This window comes from Scardinius erythrophthalmus, assembly GCF_964197995.2.
Source record: "Scardinius erythrophthalmus genome assembly, chromosome: 13".
Classification (NCBI taxonomy): Eukaryota; Metazoa; Chordata; class Actinopteri; order Cypriniformes; family Leuciscidae; genus Scardinius; species Scardinius erythrophthalmus.
This window is the reverse complement of record NC_138233.1, coordinates 8217881-8235720: the sequence shown is the minus strand read 5'-3', so window position 1 is coordinate 8235720 and position 17840 is coordinate 8217881. Positions and strand designations below refer to the sequence as shown.

Below are 17840 nucleotides of genomic sequence, written 5' to 3'. Positions count from 1 at the left end.
TTATCATTCTTCAAACATTATTTTCTGAAGATGTTCTCATTCGTTTTAAAAACATTATTAAAGACCAGATAACTTTGATCCAGCATTCTATTAATGTAACTGAAAGAAGGTTTGTTCATAACTTTTTGTTAAGAAACTTGCAAGAATCTTCTGAGAATGTCAGCTGGGTAAGTGCAAGTGCAAGATGGTGAAAGAGAAAGAGTTTGAATGTGTGTGTGCTTTATGGAAATAACTGAAGACATTAAAATCGTTTAAAAAGATTGATCTTTCAATTGATGAGGGTTGTAATTGAATGAGCGCTTTTTAACGATTGAGTTATCATGGACACATGCGACACGCCTAATGTTTGCGCTGATTAGTCTGCTAAATATCTTCCAGCTTTCCAGCCATATTTTCTCTCTCACACTCTAGAGAAACAAACAAACTGTTGTGCAACAGAGAACCTCCTCCATCCATTTCCCCACATTCAACTCTTCCCGTCCGCATCACGACCTAAACTACAACAAGCACGCACTGTTAAACAGAACCACATCTAGCAGACCTTAGTGACAAAATGACCCACTATCTCTATGTAAATAAAGTGTTCTGCCAGCGTTTGAAGTTCCTCTCCCAGGGCAGCGGAGCTGGAACAAGTTTAAAAAACAGATGTAAAGAATTGTCATCCTGTCCGAATGCCAGTTGCATGGGAACTATAATCAGATATAATCAAAACTGGTCAGGAGGTGAATATAGGTTCTGCTGCACAAACTGTACACATTCTCCAAAGATACAGCATACTTGAGGTCATGGATGTTTTCAGGCAAGACGTTATCCGGACACCTTCTTAAACCTCACAAGCTGTACTGATGGCTTCTAGAACAAGTGACACGACAATGAATCACTCTGAATCTGTGCCCTTGAGAGCCACATGTGTGTCTACCACTCAGCATCACTTAGAAATACATCAGCATCTTTATTTGTCATCATCAGTCTGAGTTTAATACCTCTGAATCATCTAAGGGTCGGTGACTCAAAACCACATTCAATGAGGATTTCCTCCGTCACATCTAATGATTATGATTTAAACACACCAGTAACAACGTTAATAGAAAGGCGCTAGACATCAAGAACGGGCAACATGAATGAAAAGATGGCACTCACCAGGGTCACCTCTTCTGCCCATCCGTCCACGTTTCCCAGGAGGACCTGAAGTCAGGAGAGACAGAGAATGACTTCATAAACATCTTACATAAAATACATTTTGGAATTGATTTGACTTCAATTTCTGAGTCATTACTGAGGTTTCTGAACACATGCATTTATTAAAAGGATCTTCCGATCAGATGTTTGTAGAATCCCGTGTGAACGCTGTCAGGGTTTAAGTCCAATGATGAAGAAGGTACAAATAATGGCAGTCTTTATTAAACATAAGCCAGCAACTTGAAACAGTGTGCCATGCACAAACAATACCGGACCAAGAATGAGCAAAGGTGAGGAACTTAAATACATATGGTGATAAATTAAATAATGAACAGCTGTGATGATTAAATTAATATCCATGGTAACTGGTTATGGTGGGAAAAGGAGAACAAAGGAACACAAGAAAACAGGAGACTAAACAGACTGATAGAAAACGAAACCAAAACTAAGCATAACTGTGACAAACGCTGAGCTGAAATAATAATGAACTTAGTTCATTTAAAATATTGCATATATAATGGTCAGAAATGTGTTACATTTGACAACCAAATCAACATAAAAAAAATAAAAAAAGTTTACTAAGTTTGAAGTCGTTTCATTAGGATTTTTAATTGACTTCAATGTTTCATTCTCCATCATTCAATTCATATTGCCTGTGACATATGATTGTAATGCAGAATTTAGCTGAACATTTGGTTAACTTAATCTTGTATTTTTATTTGATGTATGTTGTATTAGTTTGAGATCAAACAATAATTGTAGGACCCCTTGTTAAAGTTAATGTATAAAATCTGATTCTCATTAAATATAAAACAGAAATGAATATCATCTTACCTGTAGTAAAACAAATATTGTTTGGATTATGGAAATGAGAATTTTAACTGGGAGAGGTTTAAATTTGCTTAATTATCATGAAAATAAAATAATTATTATTATTGTCAATCTAAAAATGATACTTTAGTTTCTTGATGCTAAATATGATTTTTCTTTTGTTTCTTTTTTTGGAGTAAAATCCGACCTGGACATTCCGTGACAGTTTTCATGAGATTCACGCTAAAAGAAGTCCATATGAGCCAAATGGCAGTAACTTGACCGTGGCAGTAGAAAGGTGTAAAAATAGCACTACATGTGTGATGTAGAAACCAGTCCCATTTGAGTTTAAACTAGGGAAAAGATCAGGATTAGGTTCAAATCAATTGTTCACCAATAAACGCAGATGAAGTATGCATTTCTGTGCATGAGGCATCTGGGCACCACGCATCACTTCCTGTTCGTGTATATGTAAGTCAGAACAAAGCAGCCGAGGGCATACCTCCCAGACGGTAGCCAGGTCCCCCTTCTTCCCTCCTCTCTGTTCCTCTGGTTAACCGATTAACCCCCTCCTTCTTTCTGTCCCTTGGGCACTAAATCACTTCCATCAACCTTTTTTCCCTCCCTTAGGTACTGTGAAATAGAAACCATACCTGAGCTTGGCGGGAGAGGGGGATTCTGGGATGCTAACAAGCTTGGGTCGCAGACTCACTCTTCTTGTTGGCATTATTGTTATTGTTCTAGGTTAATCAACCCCTGCTGGTTTAACCCCTATTAGAAAGATTGTCAGGAAAGGGTCTCAGGGTTTCACTTCCCCGGTGTGGTTCACTTTACTGAATCTAGTGCATCCAGTGTCCTTACAGGAATGTAACTCTTCAACTCTATCGCATCCGTGACATGCAGTCGAATAACACAGGAAATACATTCTACATGACTCTCAGTTATTTATTCATTTATTAATGGTGTACAGTGTCTTTGGACGGATTGCTGAGGCGGATTGCCAGCAACAGTCATTTTAGAACTGTTTGTGAACTGATCTTAGGCCCTGTTTGCACCTGGTATTAAGATTCATTTTGGTCAACATGTAGACGAGGGAGACATTCCTGTTTACACTCTTTTGTCCACTTTCAACCGCTTCTGTCCAGATTTCTTCAAGGGTAGGGTCTATGGGTGGTAAATGTATTGTTTTTTTCAGATCAGTCGATCTAATGGACAAAATAAGCTCGCGCAATTTACATATGAACGCGCCAGGAGACGATGAAAAAACATACTGAGAACATCAGCTTTTGTTTCTGCTCTGACAGCCGCAAGACGACGCGTAACGCTGTGAGTGTGTGTTAGAAATCAGGAATGGTGAGAGAGAACATTGTGCTTGGTACATTTGTCATCTTCAAACCAAACTTGGGTCTTCAGACGAAAGTTTAAATCCCGTCTGGCTAGAGCTCTTCCCATAATGTTCAGGTGTTAGGTCAGTAGGTGGAGTGTAGGGTCTCTTGTGACCGTTTGAACGCATTCGACAAGCTCAAAATGTTTTAGACCCAGTTTACACCTGAATTTAGCCTTGTCCACCTGTGATCCGATCAACCAAAACGCATCTTAATGCCAGGTGTGAACGGGGCCTTAGCGATTTAGGAGTCCTCTCGACTACCCCTAACTTTTCACAGATTTAAGAGCTGGTTTTGGCGCTAAAATGCTTGCTCTTAAAGAAAACATTTAGGAGTCTTACAATTAGGACTGACACAGCCATTATTTTAAGAGTTTCTCCTAAATCAATAAAAGTTATGAGCTACTTTTAGCCTTAGTTGCACTGAAATCACATGCTTTGCTTTTAATACTTGTTTTAACAAAAATGAGATGCTTCAAAAACACATTACTGCTTCAAAAACACTCCAGGTTGAATTTCATTTGTAAGTACAGAAGTGTTCATTTTTTACAAACTGAGGAACTTGTTGAAGTTATTATCCATGGTAAATGACAGCATTGATGCTTAACTTATAAACTATACTCAGAACTTATAAAACTTTTAACATTCCTTGCCATAGGTTAAAGGTGGTATCAGTGATTTCAGGCCCAAAAATATTTTTATCACATTCATCTAATCTCTCCTAACGATCCGCTAGCTGCCCGCCCCATAAGCATGCAGTCAAAAAATCGCGTCTCTGTAGGCAGCCTAGGCTCTGAGATCTGCACACAAAAACAAATGGTTTAGCCAAACACTCAAAACCAAAACAAATAGTGTTCCAACCAATCACCGACAGGGGGAGGGTGTTGTGAGGTTTTGTGCTCGTGCACGGCTGCACGCGAAGTCAGAGCTGAAGAAAAAGCTGGCTCAAAACCTCACAACACCCTCCCCCTGTCGGTGATTGGTTGGAACACTATTTGTTTTGGTTTTGAGTGTTTGGCTAAACCATTTGCTTTTGTGTGCAGATCTCAGAGCCTTGGCTGCCTACAAAGATGCGTTTTTTTGACTGCATGCTTATGGGGCGGGCAGCTAGCGGATCGTTAGGAAAGATTAGATGAATGTGATAAAAATATTTTTGGGCCTGAAATCACTGATACCACCTTTAAGGGTCACTAAGTGTACTGGAAGTTGCTTTGTACAAACCTGGCTGCTATAACTACTGTGATATCTTTCTTGTTAAGAAAACTTTCATTCTTTGTCTGTAAATTATATCTCACGTCATTCTCTTTCTGTTGCTCTCTCTCTCTCTCTCTTATGTGGTCTGTTCCATATAATATACGGCTTTCGGCTCAACTTCCCCTACCGTAATGACGTTCCAGTGTTTGTGTATGATAACACAACTCATAGTCAACATGGTGAAAATAGTGAGCCGTAGCTTCATCTTTAAGCTCTTCTAGCTTACTGCACTACACAGTATTAAATTACAAAAGACCAAACCACAACGGCTATAAATACAAGTGTAACTATGCTCTTCACTAACAGAGCCCATAAACACCACGAGGAACTCTGAGACACTGGGCTGACGGCTCAATGCTGAAGACGCCAATGAAAGGGGCCTCTCAAGCTTTTTATCTGTCAGCATTTGATGAACTGTCTCATGGACAATTATCATAAAAGTAACAACTGCAAGATTAAAAACTGGAATCTGGATGCAATCGAGGTCTTCACCATCTTAAAGTTCTCCTATGTTCTCCCCGATAGCTGTCCCATTATGTGAACTTTAAGAAATCAGATAATTGAAGTGTATCATTATTCTCAGCTTTGACGATCTAACCGCTCGGCGAAATTCCAATCCTTATCCGATTGAGAAAATCTGGTTCTTATAGTCATGCAAAGGCTTGATTTAGCTACTGTGACATTTGGTCTAAAGCAAATGAAAACGTCATTGTTTTCCTCTGGCTTTGTGTTGGGAGCAACTGTTCGCAATCACAGAATTCGATCCTCTCGGTTCCTTAACCACAACTGAGTTTTCCTCTCCAATATCCCTCGCTGACTAAATTAAATTGTAAAAATGGAACGGAAATTAAATTAATACCAGAAGGTGTGTGTGGTTTGTGTGGACATCACCGTGACAAACCTTTGTCTCAGGCAAATTTAAACATAATCTGACGGAAGTTCACACATTATCTTTCAGTTATCCAACATCTGTAACTCAATGACATAACACACTAAACTTGGACCAGTTTCTTTCTATACCTATTGAAAATCCAATCATGAAATAGTCGTAACCACTAACTTTAAATGAGAGGTTGATTAATAACATGTTGAGTTAAAATGGGGAAAATGCGTATTTTAGAGGCTGTAACTAGTTATTTTCTTTTTCACTATTTACCATCATTTAACATGCTTGCAGTTAATGTAAGCAGTCTTGTGATATGACAAATACATGTAATAAATCAAATTATGTATAAAAAATATAATTATTATACATGAATTTAGATAAATTGTTTACTTGCAACTGTTTGCAATGCCACATCAATGACCTATCGATAATTTAAGCACTTTTTTGTCTAGGACGTTATTCATTGCGCATTAACAAAGCGCTTTCATGTTAATGCAAAATGCAAAAACAGAGAGTAATTTGGCTTTCTGTGATGTCTGACAGGTGGTTTTTGTTGACTTGTGGGGGGATTGTAACAGAGCAGGAACTCTGACCGTCAAATCAAATACTGCTGCTCATGAGAGATCACGAACAGCCAAATAACAGAGCTGAAGTCAACCGTTTCAAATGAGGAGAGGCAATGTGTGTTATCTGGGCATTCCAATGTGTGTGAGTGTGTTTACGTGTACGTGGAAGATGGTTCAATCTCACATGGAGTTCTGAAGCGATTTTTGTTTTTGTACAATTATAGATTAAATGTCTTGAACGCTTGCTTTCTTGTCTTGCTTTGCATGTGCTATTAAATGATAATGTCATTTTAAAATGATCATTGCAGTGAATGTTTCAATCTATATGATCTCTGCTTATGTGCAGCGCCGTGCTAACCTCAAAAATTCCTTACTGTATTTCAGCCTTAAAGGGATAGTAAAATTCTGTCATTAATTACTGACCCTCATGTCGTTCCAAACCCGTAAGACTTTCGTTCATCTTCGGAACACAAATGAAGATCTTTTTGAGATGTGAAATCTGAGCTTTCTGTCCCTCCGTTGACAGCTACGCTACCACTTTGATGCTTCAAAACGTTTATAAAGAAATCGTAAAACTAATCCATATGGATTTTGGATTATTTTAAAAAATCAAATCACAAGTTGTTGTAAACGGAAGCTCAAGCATGTTCACTAGACGTGCAAGAACTAACGAGGTTTATTCTCATGTTACGCAGCACGTTTGTGAGTTTGAGTTTGTTCTCGTGTTTCAAGCAGGTTCAGTTGAGCTTCTGTTTATATTCGCTGATCAATGTTTACATGCAATAAAAGCCTAAATTCAATCTGTTCATCATATAAAGTTATCGAGTCTGCTCAGAAAATTCGGACTAAACCGCTGGATTCATCTGGATTAGTTTTACGATCTCTTTATGAACTTTTTGAAGCGTCAAAGAGGTAGTTGAGTAGCTGTCAACGAAGAGACAGAAAGCTCTCAGATATTAAATACGACTTTAAATGTGATATGCAACTGCACATCTTCATTGAGTTTCCTCCTATTATTGTGGCTTTGTGGTGCCTGTTTTGTATTGTTTAAGCTTTGTTGAAGAGCCAAAGAACAGCAGAGGAAACCTGGCCATCAGGCATTCTGATTAGAATAACCATGCACAATTCGCTCAAATGATTTTAATTAAATATTTATAGATTGTTTTGTTTTTTCCAGTTTGTTAGCCCATTTTAGCTTTAAACATTACAAAAACTGAAGATTTTTATGCATCTGCAGCATCTGCACACATTTATTGTCCAAGCCACAGCAAAACAAACAGAGATTTCACCTCCTCTAAACACAGCCCATCTAACATAGCTTTTCTGCAAAGATTAAATCAACAATTTAAGGCGCACAGTTCCAAAAAAACATATGGAACCCGCCATTAGCATGTAAATGTAATGCGTGAGGGTTGGCGTTTGCCCGTGTAAGTGCGGCTATTAGGAGTTTGGCCCTTGCATGATGGAGTGTGAACTCTCTTGACCTCCAGATAAACAACTCTGTCGCTCTCCACCCCCAGCCGCCTGGCCTGGCAGTGAAACATTTCCATCTGTTTGTTGACGCTGGAAGTGTTGGTGTTTATGAGAGGGGACGGCCTCAACTGGGTCCCAGACACTCGTTGGGTGGCTCTCCCATTAGCACAAGTGATTATAATAGTGAACAGAGGATGTTCAGACTCACGCCCCATCAAATGCAGCACGACAAAAGTAGCCCCGGGGCGTTATGAGAGGATTTCGGATTCATTCTAATCATCGTGTAGGTTAAAAGGTCATGAAGTAGCTACTCATTAAGACAGGGAAGAGGTGAAAGTCATAAATCACTTACAATTTAGCGGCACAGGAAAAGTGACTGCACACAAATTGATAACACATTACATAAACCTGATGTTTCCTACACGTTTTCAGCTTATTATTTCAGTCATAATAAGCTCCATAATGGTATATTTATCTTATCTGAAAATAAACAAATGTCGCCGTGTTGTTTCTAATGGATGCAAGTGATTGTTGTCTCTACACCACTCTGGAGCAAGTTGACTGTACGACTGTAAGATTTTCCTGATACTGTATACATAAGCGGAACATTACTGTGATATAATCAAATCAGACACCACTTGCTTTCTTCAGAGGTGTGTTAGACCCATTAAATCCTATTACAGTTACAAAACAAGGGTTCAGGGTCCAAAACCAAGTATCAAATGCAGGTAAAATAGGCTTTGTAGTACAGTAAGTAGGCTTTGTAGTGAGTAATTACAATGCCAGTTGGCCAGTGATTATTAGGAACTGCAACATAATACACGGTTTAAATAGAATTGTGAGAACGATAATCTGACCCTCATTCATTTCAAAGACATACAAGCCGTTTACTAAGATCTGTCATGAGTCGTGTATCTTCACATCAGGTTACAAAAGCTTTTTTTCTTCAAATAAATAACTAAATATAAATGTATGCATTACAGATTTATACATTTAAATATATAAACTTTAGTATTTTTAAGTTATATAATTATAAATAAATATATTTTTAAATATATTTATATAAAAAAATGTTTACATAAATTATATTTCCTGATAATTATATAATTTATAAAAAAAATAAGCATTATCATTTATTTTAAAAAAGTATATAATTATAAATACATATAATTTGTAACTATATTTATGTAAATAATGTTTTATACAAATAAATAATATTTATAAAAATATATATATTTATACATAATATAAACACATAATATTTATTTATATATGTTTTAAAAATTAAATAAATAAATAAATAATGTGGTCAGTAATTAGAAATCCTATTCTCAGAATTGTGAAGAGAACATTCGAGAATGAAATTAATCTTATCCGCTGACAGCCAGTTGTTAATCAGTATAAAATGGACTGCACCTTCTGTCCACCTGAATGTCACCTGGTGTAGATCGGTGGTATCTTGTGACAAACACATGCGAGAAGCTAACAGCAAACAAGTACATGATCAAGTGGTCTTGATTCCCAGATTACACACTCATATTTTGGCACTCCTTTAAACCCTATGCATAACAGTTTTAATAAGCATGCAAGGTATGCTAGAACTATGCTAGAACTTTACTAGAACAGTGTTACTCGTGATTGCCTGTTTTTAAATATTGCTAATCAACTCACACAGTCTGAGACTAAAAACATTCGTAACTCGAGTGGATCGCTGCATGGATGTTTTACTAAATAGAGCATTACTGCAGCCTGTTATCATTAAATCAGTTTCTGATGACTGTAAACCACAAGTTCAGGTTTTGGGGAAGCGGAAATCTTTTCAGCAGGTTTTATTATTGATGTGAAAATCACTGTAACACAAGCCAAGATTTTCTTATTCCTATTTGAGGAAAGAATTTGTTTAACCATGCCTGGTGACCACAACATTAGTGCGGGTATCATAATCTTAATGTATCCTTTTAGCTTTGCAGCCACTTCAGTCGTTCATTGATAAAACATGTTCGATTGTGTATTTTCAGATTACCTAATAGAGGGTCATGCTTAGTCTCAAGTAAGTTTATCTTATTAAACAGTGTGAGAAGAAGATTGCCAGAGAAGAGGATAGGGGTCCAGATTGACAGCGCTTTCTGTGCAGGGTGACCTTGGGAACATATTTACATCCATGTTGTAGCACTTTCGAAATGCTGCCAGATCACAAGCCTCTACGCATTTCAGACATTTGGTTGAGCAGCCAAATACAGTCAGACAAAGATGACTGGCTATCATTTACACCTCTAAACACCTAACTCATTGATTCCACAGCAGAGAGTGCCAGAAGCTTCAGTGAACACCTCATTCCTCACAGGAAAACTGAGAAAGTGTGGAGAGAGTGAGAAAAGGAGAGAGACAGATAGAGGGAGAGAGAATTCACTGTTGAAATTGCACAAACTGATATTACGAGCGTCAAAAAGCATTTCAGTCACCAGATCTACTTGACCATCTTGATAAATTTAAAAGAATATTTTTTAATAATATACATAATACTATATATTTTAAAATAAAATAAAAGGTATAGGCTACAGAAAATAAAAGCCCTGGATAAAGGGGAAAATACAATAACACCATCAAAAAGCTATTCAAAAACAATCACAAAACATCTACTTGACCATCCTGATAAATATGATAAATCAATCTCTTTTTTTTTCTTATAATATAAATAATAGTATTTATTTAAAAATAAAATAAGATAAAACACAAATGCGTGTTGGAGATTAATATCTTGTAAATAAAGTGGTAAATTATGTTTTGCTTTGTTTTTTTTGCGCAAACAAAGCACTTGCGTCGCTTCATAAAGGCTAAACCACTGGAGTCACAAGGATTACTTTAATGATGTCTTTACTACCTTTCCGGAGCTTGAAAGTGGTAGTTGTGTAGCCTAGCTGTCAATGGAGGGACAAAAATCTCTCAGATTTCATTAAAAAGATCTTTATTTGTGTTCTGAAGATGAACGAAAGTGTGGACAGAATTGATAGTATTTTCATTTTTGGGTGAAAAATCCCTTTAAAGCTAAACTACAGAATGATGCACTCTCTATCAGCATTTGTGGCTGAAACATTAATATGCTTGTTACTTGCGGAGGAACATTTTTATCAAAGCACATCAGGGGTGCGTTTCCCGAACAACGGCGTAACTCGCATCGTTGAAGAAATCAACTAGCTAGTCACGACTCACGACTGTTTCCCGAAACCGTATTGTTGCAAAGTGGTCGTTCAACTACGTTGGTTTATGGCGTCACGCACATGTTGGAGTAAGAAATTCTTTTAATGAATCTGTTTGAGATCGAATTAACGCTAGATGTTTTGCTATAAATTACAGACATGGCATCTGAGGACTATTTCTAATTTTTCTCAGTTATTTTGCTTTATTTCCAGATTCAGTAGGCTTGTTCTTACATAGTAGAGCACGTCCGCACATGCGCTAAACAGTGCTTTAAATCTCTTGACAAACTAAAAGACGTATATGACAGTATTCTAAATAAAAGACATAGGAAATGGTATTGGAATGTCAGCTTGCTTATTTTGCTCAAGGACTTATTAAGTCCACGTCATGCAAACTAGAAACTATACTTCTAACCACAGGTCGAGAGCTGTCGTTCCAACTACACAACATTGCGATGCTGTTAGCGTTCGTTAGAATGATAGTTTCGGGAAACAATGACTCGTTGAACTATGCTGATAACGACGGAACTTGCGAACATAGTTGGCTAACTATGCCTCTGGGAAACGCACCTCTGATTACCAACACCAGAAAAAAAGACGCAAATCTGAAAAATATGTTCTCTGAGCTAGTATTTTTCATAAATGTCTATAGTAGCCAGACAATTTCTTTGTTTACTGACAAACAGAAAACACATAAAACGTAAATAGGCCTACTCCAGGATAAATGGACTGAAATTTCTAGCTAAATCAAACTCGTCAGCTCTGAATATAAATCAGTATTGTATGTTTAACACAGTGACTTGGGCTTGAACACATGCCGTTTTTAACACAGATTTTTTTAATTAGCTCAATAATTAATTTCTAACTAGAAATCCTCCATAGTGGACCTTTGAATGAATAGTTGATAACGAAAACATGATCGGAGCGACATAAGAGTGAGTAAATGACCATTTAAATTTTTAAATAGACTATACAATAAATGCAATTTTTTTAAATTTAACTTACATTTAACATTTAAATTGAAAGCATATTTTGAAAGAAAATAAAACTTTCAAATCACTGGTTTAAAATGAAAACAAGTCTTGACTGAAACACTATTTTTTTTTATATATATCTGCGCCAGGCACACGTCACTCAACAAGATCAGATTCTTGGCCTTTCATTCCACTGGAAGCTGAAAACCACATATGAAAACACCAACTCAAAGAAGCTTCCATATTTCACTTAATACGTAACTGTTACATGATGGCGAGAGAGATTTGCATGACAAACAATATTATTTTAAATTAAAATCAATAGCATTTTCAAAAATCAGTTTCAATGATGTAGACCCGTGCCGAGGTCATTTAGCTGGTCGCAATTAAGGACATTTCCTTTGAGATATTTACACACAGGCTGCATTTTTGACCGAGGAGAAGATGTGCAAAGTCCATAAGGTTGCATTGCATCAAGCATCCGTGTTTAATGGGACATGATGTTTGTCCAGCTTTGAGGAAATTCATCTTAATTTAGACAATAGAGTTCATAGTATTCTCTTCTGGGATTTGATTCAGACAAAAAAAGCCTTCATTGCTGTTTAACTTTCTGCTGGCAATATTGTTTTTGGTGGCTTGCGAGATCACAGCCAAATGCAACTGAGGTTCCTGGAATAAACACTGCATTGAGGCTGAGGGGTTTCTTTAAAGCACTGCCATTGTCTTAATGTGACTTGAGGAGCAAACTTAGACATCTGAAGTCGAAACACTATACATCTCTGTCACAATTATATGCTCGGATGCCAGATGTGTGAAGGCAACATCACAACCGAATCTCTCAAACTATTACGCTATGCTTACCCACACAAGTGTTCAACAAAGATGCAACAAAAACACAGCAGCAAGCCATGTGTTTCCGAAGAGCTTCAGATTCACCTTGGGCTAGACGTGCCTTATGACAGACTGGATTGTCCATCCTTTCAGAGACTAAAAAAATAATCAAACACAGTGCATTGCTCAACATGTTCTGGTGCATGTCCACATAAACTGAGCATGACACACTCGCATTCATTAGTGCAGTCATTTCAGCTTTTCCTGTGCTTATTGGCCCATATAAGATGAGAACGCTTTACAAACTCTACGCAAGTGTGACATGTCATCAATGACTTTGCACAGTCCCTGTTCCTACTCAGTTTTCCCAGTTATTGGCTGTTTTCTGTGGTCGGATGTGTTTTGTTGTCTTAATGTGTTCCAGTAATATTTCTGTATAAGCTCAAACCGCTCATCTGCGCTGACTGTTTTGAATATTCTTGCATGTGTAATTGAGCACAATGGGCTGGTCGTCTCTTTACACTCATTTCCTGTTTTTTAGTTCTGTTGATTCTAATAACGGGATGACGACTCATGAAGATATGGACACTGCTTGAAAACCCACAGTAAAGACGAAACACACACACACACACACACACACACACACACACACACACACACACACACACACACACACACACACACACAATTCTATTTTTTCCCTAGGCAATGAGATTAAATGAAGAAAAATAGAGATGTGTGCTGTTTCTTTGAACATACACCCTTCTAAAGTTTGCAGTCAATAAGATTTTTTTTTAAAGAAATTAATACATAATACACGTAAGATTTACGCATTAAAATTAATAGTAAAATTCCATCAAGTTGAATTGAATAATCCTTACATATTTTAATTGAATAATTGATTAAGGATTGTTCAATTATTCAATTAAACTATGTAAGGATTATTCAATTCAGCTTGATGGAATTTTACTATTAATTGAAATCTTTAAAAAAGGCTTAAAACATTTTTGAGTGTGCTTTTCAGTAAAGGATGCATTAAATTGACAGTAGGCTACGTGGCAGTAAAGTAATTTCCCCAAAATATTAAACAGCACAACTGTTTTCAACATTGATAATAATAAGAATAATAATGTTTATTGAGCACCAGATCAGCATAAAATGCAGACTTTGCTAAAACATAGCTATTTTTCACCGGTTAACATTGTCAAATAGCTTGCATGCCCTGGATGTATTTACATGTTTTGCTTTGGAATAATGAAAATTAAAAGTAAATGGGGTAAATTTTGATTTCACGTTGACTTGTAACAGAACTTTCAGAGTTATGAAAGACCCACTTCAGAGCAATGCACATTCCTCTGGGATGTTACCATCACTTCAGCAAAGCTAAACACTTTCCAGAACATTTTATCAAGTTGTTTGGGACAAAATAAAAAAAAATGCCTTGGATAAAGGGGAAAGACAATAACACCATCAAAAAGCCATTAAAAAACAATCACACAACATTACGCAGACATACACAAACACAAACCAATTTCATTATGCCAGTAACTGCTCTGCTCTTGATACTGGGTCACATATGGCGGTAGTGGGCGGACGGGTCATCAAACAGAACGCCCTGCAGATTTGCCATCCATTAGTCGGAGTGTGAGAGATCCCCTTCATGTTGACAGCACAACGCTACACGTGTGTTTGAGTTGAAGCTGACCCTGAACCAGCCACATTTTTAAAAGGTGATTTATGATTCGCTAATGCCAGAAATGATGATTCGGTGAGCCAGGCACTTCATCATGTGGAAAAAGGCCACACAAGGAGGCCAAAGGTCACACTGAATGTCCACCGGAGATGTGGTTTAACACAAATCAGTTTCTGTAGACCAGTGTAACAGACTACAACCAAATCCAAGTGCAACAGGTATTTCATGTGCTGATGGGGAACATAAAGACCAAGAAAAAGAAAAATCAACACCAATCTTGCAAACATTCACTAGGCTACTGTTTAAAAGTTTGGGGTAAAAGTGTGATTTAAAAAATAAATAAATAAATAGCCCAAATACTTTTATTCTGCAAGGATGCATTAAATTGATCAACAGACAGTAACGACTTTTAGAATTTCACCAAAAGATTTCGATTCCAAATAATTGCAGTTCTTTCTATTTATCAAAGAATCCTGAAAAAAAATGAATCACTGCTTTCATAAAAATGTTAAGCAGCACAACTGCTTTGAACACTGATAATAATAAGAAATGTTTCTTTAGCAACAAATCAGCATATTAGAATGATTTCTGGAGGATCGTGTGACACTGAAGACTGGAGTATTAATGCTGAAAATTCAGCTTTGACATCACAGGAATAAAATACATTTTAAAATGTATTAAAACCATTATTTTAAACAGTAATATTTCACAGTATTATGTTTTTACTTTATTTTTGCTTTGGTGAGAGACTTCTTTTAAAAACATACATTTTACCGCCCCAAAAGTTTTGAACATGTACTGTAAGTGCTTCCATCACATCACTTTAAAAAGGCCATTAGTGTATCTTAACAGATTAATATAGTGTGTAAAAATATTACTATTGCTCATTCTTTGGATTAGTGATCAGTGATTTTAACAAACCCGTAACCCTAACAATAAAACTTTGACGTGCAAGTTCTCAGATGTGTCACTGAAAGCAAAAGAAGCAAACGAAAGTGCTCCAGTGCTTCCTAAATCATCATTTCGACCAATCAGAACTGTCTAATGCGCCCACAGTTCATGCCGGTGGCCTGCCAAATAATTATTGCATTTGCTAATCTATGTATCTATCAGCCTATTCAAACACATGGACCAATTTCTCACAGACAAATGCAGGAAAGAGCGTCGAGCAAGAAAATGTGCAATCTGCTTCATATAATTGACTTTAGCCGCTGGCCAAAGGAGGTCCGTTTCTTAAACATTTAACAGGGGTCATGATATACCCTGAACACTCCATATGCTCCTTATATAGATATGTAACCGCAAATAATAGAGTTTGTATGTAGTATGCAGTTAAATGGAAACATGATTATGTTGAAATTAAGTTAAAAACAAATTTTTCAGTTTATGCTGAACACATATGCTAAAGTTATTTTAAAGACAGACCACTATCCGAGAGAAAAAAATACATAACAATGGGCATTTGTCCATTAAATAACAAGAAACAAGCTGTAACTGATGTCTTTATTTTGTTTGCGGTAGGTTTTTTGTTTGTTTTCTCTAAGACTGACAGAGTCACATAATGCTTTTTGAATTCAATTTTTGACCCCCCACCTTTTTCCTTCTCCTTTAAATAAATGGTCAGGATTTTTTATTTTTTTTTGCAAATACATCTATAAGAAATGCTGCCTTCATATGTGCAATTCTCACTACCTCATTATGATTGAGCGGTCCAAATTTCTGATCACCCAATAGCATCAATGACAGGTAAATATGTATATGCATTCATTGTGCAACATCACAAAGTCGTGGAAGTTTAGAACGAGTCATAATTGCTGCAAGTTTCAGTTGTTTAACTCTCTTTTTGTACTAGAAGAAAAATACAAGGGAAAGTTAATCCCTTATTATATGACTCTTTAGAAGTGAGACCTTTTGCAATGACCTTTAGGCTCATCTGATGTCTATGTTATCACATTTTGCATTCCAGCTTTGAATCCCACAAACCATAAATTCTGATACAAATGGCCCTGAGGAGATTGAAGAGAATGCATATGATTGCCAAAAAAGACGACAGATTATTGAATTATGGAGATGTCAGAACGGCCTGCCGGTCAGTGTGGAAGCAGAGCAGATGCCGATAGCAGCATGTGTCATGATGTGTACTGTAAAATATGCCAGTCAAGAGCAGAAAGCAGAGCTGTTTTGGGGTAAAGTACCGTGCAGGTATGCGGCTTCCTCTCATGCATGTTTATAGAGCGCTTCCATCTCCTCAAGAGCACTGGGATGGGCGTATCGTGATCTGAAACTTCAGCTTGCACAAAAAGAGATTTGTCAGAGACATGAAACACTGACAGACCTTTAGTAACAGGACCAAAAGAAAGCTATGGAATGATTAATAAACTAGCATATGGACTTCATTCAATTTAAAATTGATTGACAGCTCAGCTACAAAAGCTTCTGTTCTGTTATCAACCCCATCTCCACCTGCAATATATCTACTAGACAAAGAAACATGCTACCTATTCATTTTTATGACCATAATTATGACAAATATTTATTGAGAGACTACATGGAATATGTACATGAAAATGTCTAAATGACGCACTTAAATTTAAATCTATTTTATTTTGGCATTTAAATTGTGCCAAAGAAGGTGACAGCATAAATGAAGACTTTCAGACTTTCAGATTACTTATGATTTTGAAGGAGGTTTGTTGTAAGAGTGTGGTTGAAAAGCTGGAGAAAAAAACCCAAAGAAAATTGTAAAAGGGTAAGAAAAGGGTAAAAACTCTTTTCCCACAGGTGTGGTGAAGCCACAACATCCATTATGGAGCCCAAACTAATAAAGAAAAACAAAAGAAATGAAAGATCACAGGAGTAAAAATTATATTACCAAACCGCAGGAAAAAATATATAGATAAAGATTTAAAATACAAGGATGGCTAGACAATGCTGTGTTCTTCTGACCACCATAGAGTGACACTGATCCACCACAAGAGTTTTCACCATCTCTAGTCCACTGCAGCTGGGAACAGGGAGTTCTCATTGGACAAGAGGGAGAGGGAGGAGCCAAGCGCAATCAACCAATGACAGAGCAATCAGGATCAGAATGCAACAGGTTGATCACATTTAAAGAAAGATGTGACAATCCAGCTATAGTGCTAATGTCCTCAATATGCGATCGGAGAGGTCAAATTTGCCTGGAGCGCAGAAGACAAACATAATTTACTAAATACACATCTGTAACAACTGAGCTCAAATCTTCCTGCCCTTTAACCACTGTCTAAGCCCTAAACGTTACAGTAATCAGCCTGAAAGAAGAGCAGCTTTAAGGGTGATGAATGCTGGAGTCCTTCAGAACTGGTGTGTGTTTACTGTTTGTGATTGAGCTTTACAGAGGATGCAACACTGTTTACAGAGGGACTAAAGCTGCAGCTGACCCAAGCTCAGAAGAGAGACCGCTGGCACATGATCATAACACATTTAAATATCCTCTTACTAAAACATTTTTAGGAGATATAGAGTGACACTCATATTTACATGCACTTTATGTAAGTAGAATACTGTTATAAAGATCTCATTGATTTACATTACAAGCTATCAGAATTTCATCT

General features: G+C 36.9%; 1 protein-coding gene across 1 annotated transcript in view; it reads right to left on the bottom strand.

Moving 5' to 3' along the window:
• col23a1a (collagen type XXIII alpha 1 chain a) overlaps positions 1–17840 on the bottom strand; it is a 132072-nt gene that overhangs the window by 41181 nt on the left and 73051 nt on the right. The window contains exon 3 of the mRNA XM_081383522.1: positions 1141–1185. Within this exon, the coding sequence (XP_081239648.1) occupies positions 1141–1185 (45 nt within the window). The remainder of the gene's footprint in view (positions 1–1140; positions 1186–17840) is intronic.